The sequence below is a fragment of the Phycodurus eques genome, chromosome 22 (assembly GCF_024500275.1).
Source record: "Phycodurus eques isolate BA_2022a chromosome 22, UOR_Pequ_1.1, whole genome shotgun sequence".
NCBI classification, from domain to species: domain Eukaryota; kingdom Metazoa; phylum Chordata; class Actinopteri; order Syngnathiformes; family Syngnathidae; genus Phycodurus; species Phycodurus eques.
In genome coordinates this window covers 8080138-8103425 of record NC_084546.1, presented here as the reverse complement: position 1 = coordinate 8103425, position 23288 = coordinate 8080138, and the positions used below count along the sequence as shown (strand labels likewise).

Sequence of the window (23288 nt, the reverse complement as noted above, 5' to 3'; positions counted from 1 at the left end):
ACTTATTGTGGAACGATCCAATGTCAACAAAAGCATATCTAGTGTCTATATATATATCTGAGTATCTGAGTGTCACATGATCACATAACGATGTCTATATCTTGAGACATGGTGATATAGCATGTGGCTTATTGCCCAAGGCTATTCTTGTACACCATGTTTCAAGTAATTGTAAACAAAAGCATTCTCAATGTTTAGTATAAATGGAACCGCAGATGCCATGTTAGTCAGGAGACCTTGTATATTGCATACGTGCGTCTCCTCTCTACAATCTTGCAATAAAAAACGATTGCCATAAGAAGCTGAAGACTATCTTCTACTTATGCAAATGTACTTGCTAGAATGTGATGCTAAAAGAGAGCGCTGTGGACCGAAAGGGATCTAACTTTTTGAAGAAAAGGTCACTCATAATTCTATTGCATGCTGTGTTGCTTGTGTGTCCTAGCACACTTCCCACTTACATTAACATTAATTATTGCATGCTGTGTTGCTTGTGTGTCCTAGCACACTTCCCACTTACATTAACATTAATTTCTCCACAGGGAAGCACTTGTCTTCACATACCCCACGGGGCAGTTGCACTTATGCAACCACATACATCCAAAAATGTGCATATGCACGTGAGCACATGTACTGCGGCGTGGCAAGTCCACAAACAACATTAAGAGGTCAGTGTCTCCTGCACTGTCCAATGGGGCTATACGATATCAATTTAGTACGGTGCCAAATAAGGATGCCGTAAACGATTCAAACCCCCAGTTGGGTAGGTTCACACCAGCTACCGCCACACAAAACAGCCACACACGCACACCTTTAATGACATCTTTTCTGCGGCACATTAGCTATTGTGCGGTAATTAATGGGAGAGTCACAGTGCTGAAAAAGCCCGTCATCTCTCGGCAGACTCGGAGCCGTACGCCACAACAATGGCTTAATGAGTAAACACACTGAGTGGCTCATGAATAAATTATTGGTTCCTTGCAATTAATTTGCCCCATTCAAGTTAAAAAAAAAAAAAGCACACTCAAACTATTACCAGTCTTCATAAATCAAAAAAGGGAGCAGGGTCAGGAGACAGATGATGACAGCAACTTTATACGTGTGTGTGTGTGCATATGGTCATCATCTGTTATGTGTTTATTACTATTTGTAAAACTTAATCAGCGCAAGCGGCTGTGTGTGCACTTTTGTTTGCATAGCTGTGCTTCTTCCAAGGTGACTGAAGAACAACTCAACCAATTTGACCCAAAATTATGTGAAAATGTTACAAATTACATCACCTGTACAGCATTTGAACATTGTATAATGGCGCAATATGAAAAATTCCCATTCTAAACGTGTGCCCAAATAAAACTTACCGAAAGGAGCTTCCAAGTGATTGGTCGGACTTGTCGCGGGATTCCAGACCAGCTGAGTTTTCGAAGCTCTTCTGTAAAACAACAAAAAAGCCTTTTCAGTTTAGAAAAATGATTTATATAGAGCTAAGATAACATAACATCCATAAAATAGTGGCTCATTAAATTAAAGTCAAATCAGTCAATGAAAGAAAACATCCACCACGCATGTTCTCTCTCTCACTCGCTCGTTCGTTTTTCATAAAGAATTATATTAATAATTACATTCCTTCAGGCGAGGTACGCGAGCTGGAGGGCTATCACATAAAATAAATCCAATGAAGAGGTGCAAATTGAACATTTATAGTGGTTTTAAAAAGAGTGCTTTCCTTAAGTCAATGAAGAGCCCGAGAATGCCTTAATGCAGGCTACGACACATTACATCAAGTCTATGGCGCGATCTCCCTGACACACACACCTTGACAGCAAGAAGTGATGGCCGCATGAGCGTAGGGAGCGCTGGTGGCAACGGAGAGAAGACGCCGTCTGGTGCTATCTTGAAACTTGGATCTATTGTTACTCGGATAACGGGCGAGCCAATCTTGACTTTGCGTAAACAAGCAGGTATTTCCTGTGCATCGATGTGAGGAGCTACACACGAGTATGAAGTGGCAGTAAATCATTCGGAGGCTTTCTTACAGCCAGTTGGTCATTGGCATTAAGCATTCAGGAGGTTCATTTGTCAATAGCAAAGGAGCAATTATTGTTTGACCTGCATTCCGAGACGTGAGAGCAGGGGTTCTGAAACCTTTTGTCTCAGGGAGAATTTTTTCTCAAAGACCCCCTCATAACCCTAACGCCAATTTAAGATTATTAGGATGTGGGCCACTAAATGCCATAGGAATTAAAAAGTTGCCTATCACCCCCCCCCTCCCAAAAAAATAGTCTTAATCTTACAATAAGAGATTCATATTTTGTCTTGAGGAAAAACAGTTGTCATGTTATGAGAAAAGTCATATTTCCTTTTTCTTTTTGTTATAGTTACAAGAACAAAGACCTTTTGTCGGAGTATAACAGTAAAGTCAGTTTAACAAGAAAGTCATACATTAAGTTAATTTATAAAATGACTATTTTATAAATATGACACCTTTCAAAAATAGTACTGTCTTTAATAAAAGGAGAGTTTTGCTCACTTTGACTTTATTCCTGTAAGAATACCCCAAGCAAAAACAAAAACAAAATATTCGTGCAGGAATTTCGGTGACGTCACAATCATGTCAGAGCTTTAAATTGGTCCAAAGCTACAGTAGAGAGGAGTACTTGGTTTATTATTTTTTTATTTATTATTGGAGTGCTAGCCCCCATATGTGGGTATGCACTTTTTAAATAACATCCCAATAATTTATTCTAAATAAATTTGCAGACCCCCAAGTGACTCCTCAAAGGCAGTTTGAATAAACACTGTTTTACATTAAGTTAAGCTGAACCGTCTTGAGATGCTCCTCTCTTGCAAAAAAGTACGAATGTACCTAATAATTCAAATACTTCCAAGACTTGCATTCAAAGCAGTGTCTGGGAATTGATAAGGCCTTCACACAGAGTGAATGGTATTGATTAGTGCTGCCAAATGACTGCGCCAGGCCTGTTCTTCAAGGCAAATGCAAAGCAGTCAGAGACAGACAGCGGGATAAGAAATACAAATCAGCTAAACAGCAATGAGTTGGGTCCATCGGCTAGATTGAGTGAAAGCATTAGAGCTTGTTTGGCCGTAGGAAGCGGCCATTTGTTCGCGATAGTTCTAGCGCCTCTTCCACCTTAAAAATGCTTTTTAAAAATCTCACTTACCTTGCCCCCGGTCTCACTTAATCTCACTTACCTTGCTTTAATTATGCAGAAATTCAAGACTGATCTAGTGGAGTGGAGGGCTTTGGGATGCTAGGATGGTTACAATTACACTAAGTAGCAAGTATAACAGAGATATTGCAAATATGGACCACTAATGCAGGTTTTCTGTGGATTTTTGGTACAAGACTAGTTCTCTTCGTCTTCCTTTAGGTAGGGGAAGATAATGGGATCTTACATTGTGCGGTCAATCGTACAGATAAAGGAATAAGCTCGACGCCCCCCCCCCCCCCCCCCCCCCCCCAAGCTCCATATTATCAGGGAAAAAAAGCAGCTTTGACTACCGCTCACAAGTGTGTGTTTTGAATGCATCATTAATTTGCCGCCAATGACATCTGCCTTTATGTGGAAGGGAGACAGCCACGCCGAAGTCGAAATCGTTATCCTACAAGGAGCTCAGCATTCATTATTCTTTTAAAAGCTAGTCAAGGGTGTCCCCCTTCTCTTGGTATGCACCCTTTGAACCTTCATTTGCACTGTCAGACAACGAAATGAGTCCATGAATCTTGTAGACTCGGTCTTAATTAAACTCTGTTATATTTCTCCCACCTGGCATTAATCTCACCAGAGGAGGAGGGTCGAGTTTGCAAATGGTACATCTTCATGTTACAGTGATGGCAACAAGAGTATGGCCCTACTTGAATGATGGGAGAATTTGAGCGTGAACGGGAAGCAGGTGAAATCAACAAGAATATTTACTTGGCAGGGGATGTGTCTGTTTCGAGCCATGCATCATACACGGGGAAAATTGCAAACAAAGCCTCTACGTTGGCAAAATCGCTATCCTGACAAGCGCTGTCCGGCAGAGTGCTGGATCAATGCTGAATCCAAATCACAGTGAGCCCAGGCAACTTATCAACCCACACTGTGACGTTGAGAACATTTACTGTATATACTGCATCAGAGGCAGACGAGACAGCATTTGCACAAGATAATTTGCAATCTACTATACATATTGGGGAAATAATTCCTAAATATGCTACATACCTGCACTCATCTGGTCTCCTGTTCTATGGAAATCGTTTGATAAGAGAACAATTCAATTTCCCAGTAGGCAGAGACAGCGAGGGCATTGTGAGCCAAGTTGACATATAGGCTAAATTGCAGATGATGTTTTATTAGCGCCAGGCTAGCTAATCTCTCCGACAACACATCCGACTCTCTCGTGCATTATGAATGAGACAGCCGTGCCCTGTCTACCACTGGAATACATGAAACATTCCATGCCATTTTGGATATTAATCTGTTGTCGTGGGTGAAATGTTTTTGCGACTGTCCCAGAGGTGGCGGCGGTTGGGACTGGCTGCCCTTGTCGGGTTTGATGAGCAACGTTAACAATACATTGCGGCAGACAAAAACTCTCAGTCCACCTCCCTCTTCCTTCTGCACATCCTGATTAGTGTTAGAATGCAAAAACTCCACTAATTGCCATTTTGAAGGCGTCTCTTTAAGCGGTCTCTCATAAATTCAGGGGCAGCTCACAAAGGCAAAAGCATACTTTACAGGCAATTTAGCCTGCAGACAATCATTTGAAAGTATACATTAGCAAGTGGGGGAGGACGTCAAAAGCATAATCTCCCTGGTGGGACCAATAAAACATCACATTATTGTATACACGGATTGGAATTAGTGTGATCAGTATGGCGGATGTGTATCCTGCTGGCAGGCACACACCGCAGAGGCTTGGTCAACTCAATGCATAACAGAAACAAACACCTGTATTATCAATGTACAAGGGCAATGCATATGTTGACTGACTCCATTATGCATGACCATACTGGGGTGCACTTTGTCTTGGACTGAGAAAAACTGGGGACCATAGGGGGGTGATTAGGACACCATGTTCCTTCTGTTGAACATCAACAACAGCTGCTCCGGTATGGAAACCTCAGAGGCGCGATGATTGTACAATGACGGCAGCATTATTCAGAGCCAGAGAAAATATACAGTGTAAAGCCGCGCTTGTGTGCCATTAAAACGACTTAACACCCAAAATGATTACAGCTTTCGAAAAAGGGGTGGGAGGGAGGTCACCCAGACATTTACACAAGATGGAGATTTCCAGCTAAGGCATTTCGTTTTTGTTGACAGCGGCTCCGGTGAAGAGGCGGGAGGTGAGGGGGTTGGCGGGCCGGAGCCATGCACTATTCAGGCATCATTCAGACGAAGCGGGATCACTGGGGCAAAGCAAGGTTCTGGCATACTCGTGTGAGTATTGCACACACCTGTTAAATAAAAACATCTGGAAAAGAAATGCGCAAGTCCCAGATTTTAAAAATCCGCATAAAAAAAAAAAATGAAGTTTTTCTTCATTTTAAATGGTTGTGTTACATGATATTGTGGACCTTGTTGCACAGACCCTCAGTGCTTCATATAAATCTCAATCTCAATGTCTTTCAAATCTTTGGATCGTGGCGCTTTGCCAGACAGGATTGCGGTTTAAAATCCAAATATTTACAGTTGAATGTACTCTATTGGGGATGCGGGGGGGGTTGGACTTTCAGACTTTCACCAAAGAGGGTGCTGTAATTTAGCGTGAAACATTTCCAAAACTGTTCCAAACAAGTTCAGCTGACTTGGAATTTCCCAAAGGATTCTAGCTCATTCTCATGAACAAGAAAACTTCAAATTATTACATTTTATGAGATAGGGGAGCTCTTATCAAGACTGTAATATCTAACCGATACTGATATCTTATCAGGACCAAATATCTCACCAAACATGACTGACTTGAAATTTCACAAACAGTTCTCGCTCAATGTCCTCTGAAAAATACTTTGGATGATGAAATTTTGCCAGATGATGGCTGTTATTAAGGTTGTAAAAAGGGAGCCAGGACGAAGCTCCTCATAAAGCAAATATGAACTTTCTTACACAGTTCCAGCTTCAGTCATTTGGACCATTAAATGTCTTCTAGAAAAAAAAAATATTTGGCTGATGGGATTTTGCAAAATGATGGCATTATTAAACCCAAAAAGCCTTCAATTTAGCCAGGACCAAACCCCTCAACAAATAAGTTTGATTGACTTGAAAGAATTGGGTGTCAGGATACCAAAATTCTGACTTTGATACAATACCTGCATAAAGTACCTTGATACCGGTACTGAAACGATACCACGGCAAAAAACTAAAACATCAGTCAACGCGGTCTAATGAAAACTGAGAAAACTTCAAATACTTTTGTATTTTTATGAATTCAAAACATTACGAAAAACTTGAAAATGTAATAATGGAATTAGCCCATTCTTAAGTCATTATTTTTCAATAATTAGATCAATGTCTGCATTACCATATATATATATTAAGACGAATGTGTGTTTGTATGTAGATCTATGAACAGTATATGTATGGTATACACAGTCATAAAAAAAATAGACCCTTTTTTCTTCAATTTTTTGTTCATGATAACACCCGGTACCACAAAAGGCATTTTACCTGAAGAATACAAAAGCTTAATTGTATTATTAAATATAATTTTGGTTATTACCAAGAAAACCATGGTATCCCATGATATCCATGATATCTAGCTAGAGCTAGATATCAGCTCTGAAATTAAATGCTTGTGAGCTATTGTCCTTGTCATGATTATATTTTTTCAAACAAAAGGTACCTTTAGTTGCACCTGGCAAGAAACAGAAGAAACAAGGGGTCTAATATTTCTTCTCTTTTTCATCTAAAGCACCTCCTGAAAAAGAAAAGTTGGTGAATGTCATCCACTTTGACACTATTCTGAGAGGTCAAAAAAAACAATGCTACTAGAACTGACATCTTTATCATTTCAGTGTGTTAAAAAATTTAAGACCCCTCCTATAAACAGACAATGCAGCGAGATTCTTGGACGATCTAACTCATCTGAAAAGGACGACGCGCTGCCGCCAGGGAGCAGAAGGCTCATAAACTAACAAGAAGACTCTTGTAAAAAGACTTCGCACCGCCCGCCACCACCACACCACCCCGATTATACCTGCTCAGCCAGCCTGATTGATGGCACAGATGGCGGGAAGAGAACAGTGGGCATATGTGAGTGTAGAAATGTGGATAAGTGTGTGTTAGCCTTGTTTTTAGTTGAAACATTCTAATATCTGAATAACGACAATGCAATTTTTATAGCAAATTTCCCTTTTCAAGTTCAAATATGGCTGCTTTTCAGGTAAAATTACATTGTGTGCGACAGCTGAAGAAGAGGAGAACACATAATGAATATGCTCAGTGAAATCAGAGGCTAATGAATTACCGGAGTGCAAATGTGAGCACAAACCAGAGAGCTGTTCGCATATTGTGGCAAATTCTCTCATCCAGTGACTGACGATGAAAAAGCCTCATCAAATTACACAAGTCATATGAGAGTGGGACCATTCAACACAAATACACACGCTGAATTACAACCACAAGTGCACTCATTGCAGAGACTGTGAATGAAACAAAACCTGATAACTTGATATAGAAAAAAATGATTGAATGATTGATTTAAATTGTTAAATTCATGGTCGCTTAGCAAACCCTTGTAATACAATACATGTATATGCAAACAACAAACTTTTTGCTTTTTATTTGGCTTCTTAACATTCAAGGCACGCATAGCCTCGACTATGAATGGTATGTGAGGACCAAACCACATGAAGGGATGAGATGACTTGCAAAATTTGGGAGAAATAGCGCCAAAAATCATCCCTGTATTTTATATTTGCAGTCCATAAAGCTTTCTTTGCCTTGAATCAAATTGAAGCATGAAAGTAGAACACTGCATTAGGGCTTCAGCGCCTTTACAGTGCCAGACGCCACGAAAAAGGCCACACACACAAAGACGAGCATCATCAGCACCGCATTAAAGCGAGTTACATCACCTTTTTGGCATGAAAGCAGTGCTGATGCTATGACTACATTATACGGCAGGAGCAGAGAGGAGAGGTCTTTTAGCCACTGTCACTGCAGTCAAGGTTGTATTCACGATGGGATAAAAGCAAAGCGCTGTAGCACCACCAACAGAGTGTCGGCATACACCGGCAGGAGAGGAAAGGGATGGAAAGAAAAAAAAAAAAAAAGTGGGCATTCACGTGGGCTTTTAAAAAAAAAAAAATGTAATAGATGCGTGGCACTTTCTCCAATGATGTATGTTCCTGTATGTCTTTTGGGGTGCTTGTGCATGCCTACTGTAAGGACCACACAGACAAACAAGGAGAGCACCTGAAAAAAAACTTGGACACAAAAACATCTGGATAAATTGTGAGTGGAGGGATGAGGAGTAACATCGCCATGGCTGCTGCAGCATTTCTTACCATTGAGCATTAACTGCTTCAGCCTTAAAATCAAGTCCAATTAGAAATGATGAGTCGTAAACACCTGCTGGTTTGTGAATCAGCAGTCATGAACTCAACTACTCGCAAAGTTTTCTTTCTAAAACTGTTCACTAAAAAAAAGGCACTTACGCCATGTTAGCAGAGAAGTAGCTAGCGGCAAGGTGGTAAACTTCTCAAGATGATGCAGAGAAAGGTCTGGCTTGCTATTGCCAATGGAAGTTAAGAGCGAATCATCTGGTAACATCCAGCTGTTCAAAATAAGATACAGTCAGTGCATAACTAAAGATAATGAGCTGCTCGCAAAATATGTATTATAAGATGGGAATCTACGTATTACTGAGTCAAAATGTAATAAATTGGCTGCAAAAAAAAATACATTCATCATGGGGCTGTATTCCAGACCCGCCCACTATAGTTAAAATCTGCGAAAGAGAGATCTTTTTCAAATTTTTGCTATTCACAACATCTCTATCCCCCACAAATAGTAAGAGGGTTACAATTACAGTAAGACAGAGGCAGTGCAGGTTGCTTGCCCCTCCAAGTTCCTGGCGCTTCAGCGCGCAAACCGCTGTGGCCCATATCACACGGCAGACAGGCTCGCCTCAGGACATCGGGAATAATTAGCCGCAACCCACCTGACATCAATCAGCCCACTTCTGCAAACGCACAGGTCATCACCCTCTGCATGACCATACACGCTAAGCAGACTGCTGTCACCAATGGGGAGGGAGGTGGCGAGAGAGAGAGGGAGGATAGTGTGTCGGACAGTGTTAGGACCATACAAAGCAGCTACAATAGCATCAAACTAGTATTGTTACAACACATGAAATCATGAAGAACACAACTATGTTTAAGAGTGTTCACAGTTCAAGTACACTATTTTCTGAGGGACAAAAATCTGATTGTGCGCCTCCAAAGAAAGCCAGCCCTGACACGCCCGGTGGGCCTGCACAGCCCCCCCAACAAAACGCCACCTCTGCGATTAATTGCCAGATTCAAGAGAGGAAGCGAACCGATTGATCATGCCTGCAACCCTCCTTTAAGTTCAAGGACAGTTGGCTGAGTTGCTCCTTTACACAAGGGGCGTCATCCACCCCACTTTCCGTGTCAGCCAGTGCGTGTCTTTCAGTACATGGAAAATGACCTCCCTTTAAAAGGGACAGGGGAGTTTAACGGAGTACAAGTGACGTTCCTCTCACCTATAATTGATTTGACTACACTAGAGCACTTTTAATTCTTTATTTTTCTTTTAAACAATCATATTTTGTTCTTATTGTGTTTGTTACAACTTGTAATTACCTCATTTTTCTTCAGGATCATTTAAGAGTCATCCTCCCTCTTCCCAATAGCATTTGTTCCAATACTTACCGTACTATCCAAGACCCACCCAAAACAAACGTTACTTAATTCCTATGAATGGAGTTCACATTCTTGGTCATGTAATCACACTAAATTAACTAACTAACTAAATTTAGACAGCCAACCAGTGACGCCTGGCAGGTCTTAATAGGGGCTGACGTCTCAAGACACTGGAGCTGATGCTAGGGTTACGCTACGCACTGCTGACTAACCAGTGAACCAGTTTGGAGAGTAAAGACAGCGTAGTGTGCAAGAGTACAGCACAGTCCTGTACAGCGAGCTGACACACAGTGATAACTTTGAGGATACTGTATAGCCTCATGTGCTCATGTTTCAGTTGCGATAAATGAGGACAAACGCCATTCTCACAAAAGAACGGCGCCTGCGTTAATTAAACCATGACATCTCTGCATTGAACTATTTCCGACACTTTGCGTGTTCAGCATAAGCGCGTGACTCATTTGTTGCTAAGTGCTAATTACCTTCATGCTTTCCTTTTTTCTCTCAAGTGCTCTCGAGGCGGCGCGCAGAAACCACTCAAGGCATGACACAAAGGACACGTGATGAAGGCACGGAGGCTTTGAGCAAAGATTTTGTGAGGAGTTCAATGAGTGCGGCCTCGTCACAATAGGCTATTGGTCGTTTGCTTCGAGGAACAAGGGGAGAAAGAAAAAAAACTGCGTGCTTCTTTCAAGCCGTTTCATGAAACTCCCAGTTGAAGTTGACTGAAAAACTAAAACATAAGACAAAAGGTTGTGTATTTAACCAAACCGCAAAAAAATCTTATGCAAGCTTAATGTTAACACAATCTGAAATGTCATAGATGGGCTAACGAAACAAGCATCGATATTGCTGTAATTATAAACCTTTGAACAACTTATATTTGAACACAAAGATTGCAAACACCTAAAATACTCATTGGCAAATTCATATGCTCTGTGAAGATGACGAATATTACTGCAACTTAGTTGCTACAGTCTTCTTCATGTGTTATCAAATCTGTGTATTATATTTATGCATGCATTACTGAGCTGGTGGCCAAGAAGCGCACACCAGAAGGAGCAGCACAATGTCCATTAAATTAAAGCAAAGTTTTTACATTCAACTTTATTATGTTATTACTGTATTTTCTTAAACAGCACATTACTATAGAGGGACATTTTCAAATAAAAATCATTACAAAAATGGGTTGGTGTTTTTTGGGGGGCTGGAACAGATTAATGGCAGTTCTATTATGGTCTATTGGGAAAGTTGATTTGAGATACAGTGACGAGGGTGGTCACAGAATGAATTCAACTCAAAAGTCAAGTTACCACTGTATTATATCATGTGGTGCAACAAGTGCACTGGTCATGAAGGTGACATGACCGGGAGACAAGAAGTCTCTTGAGTTGGATCAAAAACAAGAAGCCTGTTGTTTGGTCGGAACAAAAAAAACGTTGTTAGTTGTTGTAGGTGCTGGTGTTTTTGGTCTAGTGCTAATCTGCGCATCCAGATGGTTGTGTGATTTCCCCCCACCCCTTGTCCCCTGCATCGTTAAAAATGCAGCACAGCTGGCGGAGTAAGTGAGCGGGAAAAAACCACAGCTGAGAGCCAAACGGGTGCAAAGGAACAGAAATTTGTGACTAAAAAGAGTCAAAATAACACAGCTGGAAATAAAGGAAAAAAAGTGTGAGCGTCTCTTACCGAGATCTGTGTTGGGGCCAGCCAACAACTGCTTGAACTTATCCAGACGCGACGCTTCCCTCTCCGTCATGGCCGGAGTGCCCGATGTGTTCTGGTCGGCCATGCGAGCCACGAGTGGGATGACCGGCCGGTGGGGCAGAGAGCGCTGTCTGTAGAGTGCTGCGTGCTCACCTGCTGCATCTGCCGCAAGAGGAAAATAAGGAGGATGAGGATAAAGGGGTTTCATAAACTACACGAGCGCCTGCATTTTTGTTTGATGGATGAGAATTCAACAAAGTGCAAACAAGTATTTGTGTGTGTAAAAATGAACAAAGTGACAAACATACCGGATTTGGTCGTAAAGATTTCAGCCACAGGTACATATGAAATTAAAACTATAGTTAAGCATAATATACTGTATTAGTACAGCTTTGGCAGTGGGTGGGTGGATGCCGCATGTATTGGGAAATGTTAAGTTTTGTTTTGAAAGCTTTTGTACATAGTGACAGAGACTCTCCATGCTTTACTTTTTAGCCACAGGTACATGAAAAATTATACATACAGCCAAGTATTATTGGAAAAAAACAATATATTTAGTAGCTACTGTATATATTGTATTGGCAGAGCTTGGCAGGAGGCAAGTGGATCTGGCTTCATACCCGGAAAGGAATGTGATAAGACGCAGCATTTTTGATTGGCCGTTACACCTGCGAGGTTGCGACGCCGTTCACTTGCCATTCTAATTTTGAATAGCAGCAAAACCAGTGGCCGGCAGTCAGCCACTCGTGAAAACCTGTAGCAGAACCAAGAAATTCCCAGACAGTTTTGTCAGGTTCGGGTGGCGCCGTTCTGTGTGCGCCAGACCTCACATTTGACATTTTACAGACAACCAACAGCTTTAAGATATTAAACCCCTGAAAGTCAGTAATCGTTTCAGTAATTTCAGAACCCGTCCCAATTTTTTGTACAGTACAAAACTGGACTAAATCACACTGTAGCATAGTGGAAAAGAGGCGAAAAGATTGGTATCTGCACTAGTTCTATTAATAAGCTATATCTAAACAGTGTGCACATCCAACATGAATGAATATAACTCGATATGAATGAATTGTTCCTATTGAGGGGGTCATTTCAAGCTGGCTCGTTAGATGGGTTTTTATCAAAAGAATGACCCATTTTACATTAGAGGAGGAATGCGCCAAAGGCAAGATTATGTACAACATTGCAGCACGCCATCCAAATCTCCATTTTGGAAACGATGTGACCATTTTTCTTTTAATGTTGTTTTGCTTCGAGCATGTCGCCTGCTGAAAATGACTGTAATTAGTGTCGGTGGAAGGTTTTTTTTTTTTTTTTTTTTTTTGCAATGAGCTGCTGTAAGATTTGCGTGATTCGAGTGTGAAGCCACCACACTCGGCGGGGACAAACGCATTAATTTGGTCTGCCAAAGCCCACATGTTGTTCCAGATGCGCTCCAAAAGACTTCGAACACACATGCAGACAAGTGATGAGTTGGGATCGTGTGAGAGGAACCCCAAACAGGGAAGCAGGGTCAGGAAGAAGTGTCACCTGAGTGACTTCAATCGGTTTAATGGAGTGCCACAATTAAACATAAACATAGCGTACTGTTTACCCAGCATGTGACTGCATCCATCATTCATTTATTCAGGTTTGCATCTCACTTGGGGATTATTGCATCATTCTCGCCGAAGGTGTAAAATAACTTGTCTTACATATGCGCATACCCGCGCGATCTGACGCCGCGTGCGAACCCAAGCCGCGCCGTCTCAGAGGAGATGAGAGGAACCGCCGGAGGGCAATGGGCTGTTTATGTAATCATAACACCGCAACGAGCCCGACGGCAGACGGGGCGACAGGCAGCCCGATTGTCCACTTTACCAGCTATACTTTATAATAATAATAATAATAATAATATTTTTATTTCCATTGCCCTTTCATAAAGTTACAAAATGCTGGACAATCAATACAGCTAACTCAGAAACCTCTTCATTGACTGTGCCCTCCACCCCTTTATTCATATGCATATGGATAACACCTTTACAAATACATTAATACGGCGCGCATAGTTGCAGTTCACAATTCACCAATTTTGTTTATCTTATTTCCATTTCATCTGTGGAAATGGGAAATGCCCGAAGATACTGTACCATCTACTTCACATCAGCACTTCCCATGCATTTTATCCAAAATCAAATCACCTGTAGACCATTTCTTTTTAAAGGTAATGTTGTAAAATGAGTTTGAAATTATATTTAACTGTTTAAAGATCATATTTGGTGGTATAATTTGTGGTTAATTGATATACCATTAACTATTGATATAAATGGCTATAAACACTTTTTAGGGAGGGTGTCAACGACGTTTTTTTTGTTTTTTTGCATTCTCCACTAATAGTTCCGTATTACTGTATGGTGGAACCTCCAAAGTTGCACACAATCCATTGTCCGACGCTGGTAGAAATGATCTCATAAGATCCAGATCCACCCATTTTTGTATGTTGGGGCGAGAGGCGGGGTACGCCTTTGATGTCACCCTTCATATCAACATAGAACCAATCACAGAAACACTCACACCAGCAATTTAGAGTATTCTAAATATTTTACATGCACACTTTTGAAATGTAGGGAGGAAGCTGATTCCTGTGTGGAATACACACACACACACACACACACACACACACACACACACACACACACACGTCGCATTTCTGGTTCTCTGGTCGTCATTGCATTTTGCTGTCACTGGTACCATTCTGGCGGCACGGTGTGCAACTGGTTAGCACATCTGCCTCACAGTTCTGAGGAGCGGGGTTCAATCCCCGGCCCCGCCTGTGTGGAGTTTGCATGTTCTTCCCGTGCCTGCGTGGGTTTTCGCCGGGCACTCCGGTTTCCTCCCACATCCCAAAAACATGCATGGGAGGTTGATTGAAGACTCTAAATTGCCCGTAGGTGTGAACATGCGCACGAATGGTTGTTTGTTAATATGTTCCCTGCGATTGGCTGGCGACCAGTTCGGGGTGTACCCCGCCTCTCGCCCGAAGATAGCTGGGATAGCCTCCAGCATGCCCGCGACCCTTGCGAGGTTAAAGCAGTACAGACAATGGATGGATGGTACCATTCTGTGAAGACATCACACACACAGACAGACACGCACACGCACGACAACAAGCTCCCCACTTCGAAATTATTTTAATGCAATAAATATGAGTGCCAACGACGGCTGCCGTGAACGCTTCAAACACCAGAAGTTCTATTCTGGCCTGTCATCAAGTTGCACCGGCACTTCTCTCTAATGATGCGCTGTCAGAAATCATTTGCATCATGTAACAGTGTGCCTGCCGCTCACCTCACAGGCGAAAACTCAAGAGTTTGAATGGAGTTTTCCCCTTCAACCCTAATTTCCCCCTTATGACTGAGAGTGATGATATAATAATGATAGTATAAAGATCACTCCAGTTGACAGCGCTGCTTATCAAGACTTCAAGTGCACGAGGACTTGATGTGCCTTTCGCTAATCTATAGCCTCTTTTAACACAGCGAGTTTGCAAAATTAAAGCGTCAGGGTGGCAACGGAACATCGCCTGAACAGTGAAACATAAAAGGCCGGCTATTATCGGGATTGGAAGACCCACTAACCTTTCGGTGAGCCAATGGGAGCTTCGCTGTGGGATTTCACCAGGCGACCTTCAGTGTCGAGGCTGCTGTGGAAAGAGAAGGAAACCTCCGGACTGGTCAAGTCTCCTTCCTCGTCTTCCTCATCCTCATCCTCCTCCTCATCGTCGTCGTCGTCTGCCCCCTCTTCTTGTGTGTTGTCGTCCAGCTTCTGTCGCTCCTGCAACTTGCTGTGATTCTCAATCACCTTCACAGAGGACACCAATGTTAGATTTGAAGGATCACTTGTTGGCACGTGAAGAATCCCATCCTTACCTTATTGGCGGTCTCCATGACGACCTCGATGTTCAGGTTCTGCGCAGCCATGGCCAGCAGTTCGTCGTCGTCGTCCCCGACATCCCAGGCATCGCTGGTGATGCTCTCGAACTCCTGGAACGTGGTGGCCTTCTTGGGCTTGCCCGGCGTGGCGGGAGATGGCTTCTGGCCAGCTTTAATCAAGCTGGACGGGAGTAAAGCAATTTGTGAGCAAAAAAGAAAGGCTCCGAAATAGTTGCTCAATTCTTTAATGTAGCTCTACTAAAACTCGCACATCAGAATACAGTAAACAATCACCATCTGCTCACATTTTATTCTGTTTGTGCTCATTCTGTAACTAAGTGTTGTACATATGGAGGTAACTTTGTTTTGCACCTTACTGTAAGAGCTGTTGTCGTATATTGTATGTGCTTAGCTGTAAGCCACATTATTGTCGGAGTAATATTGCAAGATGAGTTACCTTTGACGTGATATTAAAGTGCTTTGGGATCATAGTTGAAGATATATTGGGGATTTAAACTGTTAATATCAGCAATTACAAACATTTTAAGAGGGGTGGCGGGGCAACTACTATTCGCAGCAGGTCCCAACCAATCAAAAGTTCTTCTCAAGTATTTGATTTAAAATTGGATTCAAAAAGAAAAAAAAAAAAAAAACTGCACTCCATGTCAGTCAAAGAACAAACCAAAAAAAACTCAGAGGAACTCTTATTGAAAAACAACACACACTGAAAATATATGAGAAATTTATTTTTTGGTGTGTAAAGGAAGTACCAAACGGAAAATAATTACATGTAGTCGGGTGTCCCAAAAGTCTCGACACATTTCAAGAAACGACATCGTCAAGTTCAACAACATTTTACTTGATTGGAACACTGTATTAACAAATAACATCTTCAATAGGCTTTCAAAAACTTATGACGGAAAGGATACAGTATAATAACGTGCACACAATCAAAACATTCATAAAGTACATTTATATATCAAACAAAAACTTGCATAACCAAAGAAAATATGACCACTTCTTATGAGTGTCCTACTAAACAGCCACAACTTGATTTTCTGGTAAGGGCACTTCCGCCGCATTCTTCTGCACAATCAGCCCTTGAAAATGTATCATGATCGCAAACAACTGCACCAGCACCTCACACACAATGAGTTGCACTTACTTAGCGTGAAGGAGGGGATCAAAAGGTGGATGCTGTGCGCCATACACATGCTGAATGCTGAGGAAAGTGACAAAAGATAACTGTCAGGGCGTCCATGCACATGCTGCTCGAAGCATTTCAACAGAAGGTCGCGACTGAGCTGGAAGACGGGCGGTTATTTTATAGTCACATCTGAGCTCATTTATGCTCTTGTGTAATGATGAGTGAAAGTCTGTGATTGCGATGCTAACCGCTGTTAGCGTGGCTAGCCGGCTAGAAACGTGGGACTTGCAGACTTGATGTCAATGTTGCGCACACGCAAGTGGCGTAAAAGTCGCGAACGCCATATTTAACGGCTTGCCAGTGAGCTGAAGTGAAATTTTGCAGCCGATGGTCAGCAGTGACACTGTGATGGGGAATTGCCCCAGCTAGGCTAATCAAGCCAACTGTATGGGGAACACGTCACTCACCTGCCGGGAACCTTCGCCGCGTTTCTTTTCCAGAACTGCTTTTTGTTTCCGTCACCCGACATTTTTCCCCCCTCGGGTCCGTTCGGTTCTAAACACAGACGCCCGGACGCTGTCGCTGCTGGCAAACCGTCAAATTGAGCTTTATCTACTCCAGGTCGCTTCCTGCAAAACTCAGAGAGCTGCCATGTTGATACTGCTCGTCGGCGAATAAGCGCGCCTGTGATTGGCCGCAGCCGTATTTCCTGGTCACGGGCCAATCAGAAGTGAGATCTGCCCTCGGTTGCCTTGTGGCACAAATAACGTCATTGTTCACTGTCGGCTTTGTTGCCCGAGCGAAAAGAAGTGTCAATCAAATGAGACCACCAGCATCAGGACCACCAACAACCTTTCATCAAATTGACTACATTTACTATTTCAAGTGTCTGAAAAATCACAACATAATTTCAAATTCATACTCTTGTGAACGACTCTCTAAATACAAACACCAGCAATCCGTTTCAGTTTGAATATGTTTTCGTAAGTAACAGCAAGGGAAATGCAGAGCGAGAAAAACAAATTTGGCTTTATTTGTTTTCCCTAAATGTTTTTCCCTTGGAAGCATGAAGGCAATAAATACACGAAGGCAGCCTCTCTATTTATTCGACGAAAAGCTTTGCACAAGTATTACTGAAGCCTAATTAGACTAAATCTATTATCACATACCAACAGGCGACATCACCTTTTTTTTTTCTTGCTTGGATCAGATTTAAATTTCTCTTAATTACTTAATGTTACTCATGTATTTGTTGCTGGTTGTTTATATCATACTTACAAGTGTAGACAGTTTGTGGGAATATTGTCGCAGTCACATCTTTATTTCCCTCACGGGTGAATTCATCATTTATCTGCAGTACCTATGTACCTGACGACCTATCAATATGAAAAAAAATAAAAATGTGTATTTAACATTCTAATTAACCAAATTTTGGAAAACACAGCTAAATTAAGGACTCTTAAAAATGTACAGTAAATGTGCAGAGGATTTGGCCATGCTTTGCCCACCACTCGTCTACAAGGGTGGGTTTCGCTTGCGTGCCGCATTATTATTGAGCTGATTAAAATGGGAAAAGGGTGGACGCTTCGGACGAAAAGGTTCAAGTCAAAATATACAGCCAAAACAGTTACTAAAAAGAAAATTTTTAGATTATATGTACATATTTGCCATTAAGAATGTGTTGTTGTTGTTTTTTTGTAAAACATGTTTTATATTACCTTGAGAGTAATTTCTTTCTTCTTATGCCAAAGTTGCTTTGCACAGTGGGGATTTTAAATTTTTTTTTGTGTGAGGGGCCAAAAGTGAGGGGGCCCCAAATTCCCGGTGGGGACTCCACTTTGCACTAACAACTACACACAAACCTGAGGTTGCCAAGTCATGAGAGAGAAAACAAATAATAATAATTGCATGATGTGTAAATTTGGGGGCCCCAAGTGGGAGGTGCTTCGTTCCCTCTTGTGTCACGAGAGCTTATTGTGCTGATGAAAAGTGTTTGTTTCTCAGTCAAACGCAAACAAATGACTACTCACTCTGTCCCTTTTTCCTGGTATGGTTTAACGCTTCAATACAGCAGACATAGCAGCATGAACAACACATGACAATTCATGCCTCGCTGGATGATATTCCTTTGTGATATTACAATGGCCCAACAGGCTGCACTCTGAGTTGGAGAAACGTTTTTTCTTTCTAGAGTGAAACATCTGTGTGCTGCACACGATCTTTGCTCCAAACGAGTTCCCCTGACAGCATGAAACAACAAACACACACACACACACACACACACGCGAACCGCATGTAGGCCTACAGAGTGAGCTCAGTCTGTTATGGTGGCAGCTACAAAACTTGACTAAATAATGGATATTCAGTATATAGTGTTGTTGTCAGACCTATTCCACAAGCACGGGGAGATAACGGTGACTCTTTATCAGGACTTTCTGGTGTGGAAGGACATTGGGAAGAACTTGAAGGGAAGTTCTGGCAGCGTTTCCCCAACAGGTACGTCTATTCACAAGAGAAGGGAGACAGAGCATTAATTTAAATACATGAAGGTAGCCTCTCTCTTTATTCTACAAAAAGTTTGAATGTTATTATTATTTTTAGAACTGATGGCGAACGTTCTTTTTTATTATTATTATTCGATAGCACACAATGCATCCCCATAGATGTACAAACATACAATCCCAGAGTCATGAGAATTATTTTTATTCTGGATAATATTTATTGTATAATTTACTTAGAAAACAGAGGTCAGCCAAGCAAACCCATTACAGCACCAATTGTACAAATATTAATGTATATTAAGGTACTGTTTCTTTTTATATCCATCTAATTATTAGTGTTTAATGCGGTAAAATCCTCTTGCTGATTCTTGGTACAGTATAAATACAATATAAAACAGCAAAATACAAATTTACAGTATGCATTTTTGGATGTATCGTCACATTATTTTAACCTAAAAAAAAAATAAAAAAAACATGACTGTAATATAAGGGTGTACGAAGCAAAATGTTAGCAATGAGATTGGTGTAGTTTGTTTTAAGATTATGTTACAGATGATTAGACTCCTAATTGATTTATGATCTTTTGTTCATCCATATTTTGGCATGCCTCATCAAAGCGGGCATGGGAATTAGCACCAGGACTAATGTTTGCTCATGTAAACGAGTTCCCTCGTCTAAGATCACTGTACCATATCCAGCGGGGCACTTATCGCCAAGCACACTTCACTTTAAACTCGGCCTTTGACCTTCTTCAAAGTGGTATCAAGCGCCCGATAATATCCCGCCATAAACGCGTCCTTTTATTGAACCGATGTTACGAGTTGGTCACATCAAACATTCTCCTGGTGATCATCGGGACCCGAGCGTGTCACCGGAAACCTGAAGATGGGATTCAGAACTGGAGACTAATGGCTATTGCACAGCAGTTCGTCAGCTTTATAGGTTGAGTAGTTTCGCTTTATTTTCATTTTATTCTACAGCACTGTCACTTTTTTTGCGATGATAACCATAAAAGCAAAGCCCTTGGCTGCCTAATCTTACCAGGCAGATGCTTACGTTGATATAGCCACATGAAATAAAATTATAATAATAATAATTTGTGTTGTCCACTTCAATCACTTAATATTAATGGTAAAAGGAAAAATAATGAATAAAATACAACAAAAATATATAAAATGTACGAAAAGAAAAAAGAACTAAAATTGAAAACATAAATATAACACAAAATAAAAAATAGAACAAATAAAAATTATATATTTAAATAAATGTTCTAACAAAACATTGATTAAACTGTGAAAGTGTGAGTAGTTTTAGGATACATTTGTTTTCGTTTTGCATTGTTCAGGTTTTACTTTTGTGTTTTGGGTTTTTTTTTGTGGGGGGGGTGGGCAAATTGGAGAAGTATGATAAGCATCGAATGAAAAATTAAACTTAATGGTATTGTATGTAGGGAAGGCTCTGGCTTCACTATTTTAAATTAAGAAATCAGAAAATGGATGGATGGATAAGTAAAGTTATGAAAGATTATATGAGTTTTTGCCTGGAACATATTCACTTTACATTATTTCTTTTTTTTTTTTTGTGTGTATTGACTTAATTTTTGAAGCTGAAGCTTGACTATAGCCATCGTATTATGAAAAAACAAAAAACAAAAATCAAAACATCCCCGGGACATGTGTCTGTTTTTTGCAAGATACTTGCTTGTTCCATGCCCACCATTTTGGAAATAATCCTGTTCCGTATGTGAATGATGAGTGGGCGACATTGTTGTTTTTGTCAAATTGGAATATACTTCCACATGCGAGTATTAAAATGACACAGATGATGGATGGAACATCAGATACGGGTTTAACCAGAGTAGAACAATTACTCACAGAGTGTATAATAGAGAATCACGTCATGCGTTTACCATGAGCGGTTCACTGTGGCCGGTTTTTCATGTTTTTCCTCCCTTTAACCAAACAAGTGTGTGTAAATGCCAAGAGGACTCATTACGAGGAGTAAACGTCACCTGTGCATCGTAATTGCAGACCACAAGCGCGCTGTTGACATTTAAGTGGATCTGCTTGAATCAGAGCAGCCGTCAAGTCTCATGCCGAGGCGGGGATAAGAAAGGTATCCCGAGTTTTGGACACACACAGTCAAAACACAATACACTGCAGCGGCATGCCTTATGAATCTCAAGTCAATGTCCATTTAATGCATTGATCTTTCCTCGGATATAAAATCCAAGCTCCCACCTGGAAGGGCAAAAAAAAAAAAAAAAAGGGCAAAAAAAAAAAACTCATGGCATACGCTTTAGCCTCTCACTCTCACTTCAAATCACTATGCTTAGTGAGAGACGCCACCTCAGGCCCACTAAAGCCTCACATATCTCTCTGTTGGCCCACTGGGGGACGCGGGGGGGGGGCGATGCGGGATATTTGCTTCCCCGTTAAAAGGTAAAGCCGGATACAGATCCAGTGCATTATATTTGCAGGATCACTTTAAGCAATGCGGGAAATTCAGACAAGGGTGAAGCAGGTGGCAGCTTTTGGAGGAACTACGCATCAATAACCTTATATTGTAAAAGAAACTTCAATTGACAATTTATGTTTTACAATAAAAATCATGTGTATAATGACCATGACCACGTCCCAACCCTCTGAAGAAACACTGAAAACAGTAAAACATTCCTGAAAGATATTAATCAAACCTAAAAATGGATCGACTAAAATGTTAAAAAGATATATCATAAACCTAAAAATCGAAAAGAAACGCTGCCTCACCGTGAGTGCATGTCCAGACAAAGGGAAGACCGAAAGGCCAGAGACGGAGGACCTCAGTGTTCGTGAGGGTTCGGATGGTAGAAGGAATTCTAAGAGAAAGGAAGACCCAAGACCGTTAAGATATTTAAAAGCCAGTAAAAGAACCTTCAAATCAATCCTGAAACACTCGGGGAGCCAATGCGGGGATTTTAAAGACGCCTTCTGCTCTTCGTCAGGATACGTGTGCTGCCGAATTCTGTCGTAATTGTAAACTTGAAATACTCTTCTTGGGAAGACCAGAAAGCAGGATATTCTAGTAATCAATCCGATTTGCGATAAACCCGTGCATTAGCATCGCAGTGTTGGCTCGAGAGAAAAAGGGGCGAACTCGGACTCTGTTCTTCAAATGATTAATAACAAAACAAAACTATTTTTGTTACATTTTTAACATGAGGCATAACAGTGAGCTCAGAGTGTACAATAACGCCCAGATTTTCTTCACTCGTGTTGAGGAATTTAAAGATAGCGCTCGTACTTTGGTTCAAAGTTTTTTTCTCTCTGGGCCTCAGGACCGATGACTTCAAACTTTGTTTCCCTCCTCGTTAAGCTGGAGACATGATTTGATGTCGAAACACAGCATCCATTGGATGACCGGTGTCATCAGGAGACAGAGATGTGCATGGAGGTGAACAAGACGCATTCTTAACCACTCAACCGTGGGCATTGAAATGCCTCGTTACATGCTTTTTAAACTCCTGTCCTCACTTGGCAACCACAACAAGTACAGTATGTTGTCCACATTGCTTTTTTTTTTGTATTTTCTTTTTTCCGCCATCATTGTCGTCGTAAGCCATCGTGGATGCGCACGTTTAACCACATTGTTTGGCTCGGCGGTACATCAATTATAGGAACCGATGGAGCGGGTGGATCTGGAACGAGTTTTCATCTTTCTTTCCCTCTCCGTGGCTAACCAGCTGGAGCTAAGGCATAACACCCCTCGTGACAGACAGCGCTCCTGTTATACTTTCCACCTTGCTTGTCCTCTCGTCTCCATCTGTTTGCCTAAGCGCCGGTCGAGCAAACCCATTGTGCCGGGGAGTGAGCCGCACGTCGTGTTTGACAGTCCGCTTCCAAGTGTACCCAGGCAGATCTGCGCTGTGTAATCTAAAGCCGGCGCTCAATGCGCAGCCCTGTCTGTACGTTGAGAGACAGCCGCAGAGGGGGGGTGGGAGCGATACGGGAGAGGAATGCTGGAAAACGACAGCTGGAGATTGGGTAAACTGCGGGTTCATACCGCATTACAGGCGGCAATACGGGCCCTTTCATTACCGTGATTGTATTTATTTACCTGCTGCAGCTGGGGTCAATAGACAGAGGAGGGAAGCT

General features: G+C 41.6%; 2 protein-coding genes across 5 annotated transcripts in view; one reads left to right on the top strand and one right to left on the bottom strand.

Annotated features, from left to right (window-relative positions):
* Positions 1–17314, bottom strand: part of tbc1d22a (TBC1 domain family, member 22a) — a 75846-nt gene extending 58532 nt beyond the window's left edge. For all 3 annotated transcript variants that reach the window (XM_061667305.1, XM_061667307.1, XM_061667306.1), the window contains exons 1-6: positions 17122–17314; positions 16673–16729; positions 15505–15688; positions 15214–15436; positions 11579–11758; positions 1359–1429 (exon numbers count right to left, since the gene is read on the bottom strand). In XM_061667305.1, coding sequence (XP_061523289.1) covers positions 1359–1429; positions 11579–11758; positions 15214–15436; positions 15505–15688; positions 16673–16729; positions 17122–17183 — 777 coding nt within the window. In that variant the 5' untranslated portion in view covers positions 17184–17314. The remainder of the gene's footprint in view (positions 1–1358; positions 1430–11578; positions 11759–15213; positions 15437–15504; positions 15689–16672; positions 16730–17121) is intronic.
* A 1628-nt stretch (positions 17315–18942) lies between these two features.
* cerk (ceramide kinase) overlaps positions 18943–23288 on the top strand; it is a 28679-nt gene continuing 24333 nt past the window's right edge. For both annotated transcript variants that reach the window (XM_061667823.1, XM_061667822.1), the window contains exon 1: positions 18943–19150. In XM_061667823.1, the coding sequence (XP_061523807.1) occupies positions 19009–19150 (142 nt within the window). In that variant the 5' untranslated portion in view covers positions 18943–19008. The remainder of the gene's footprint in view (positions 19151–23288) is intronic.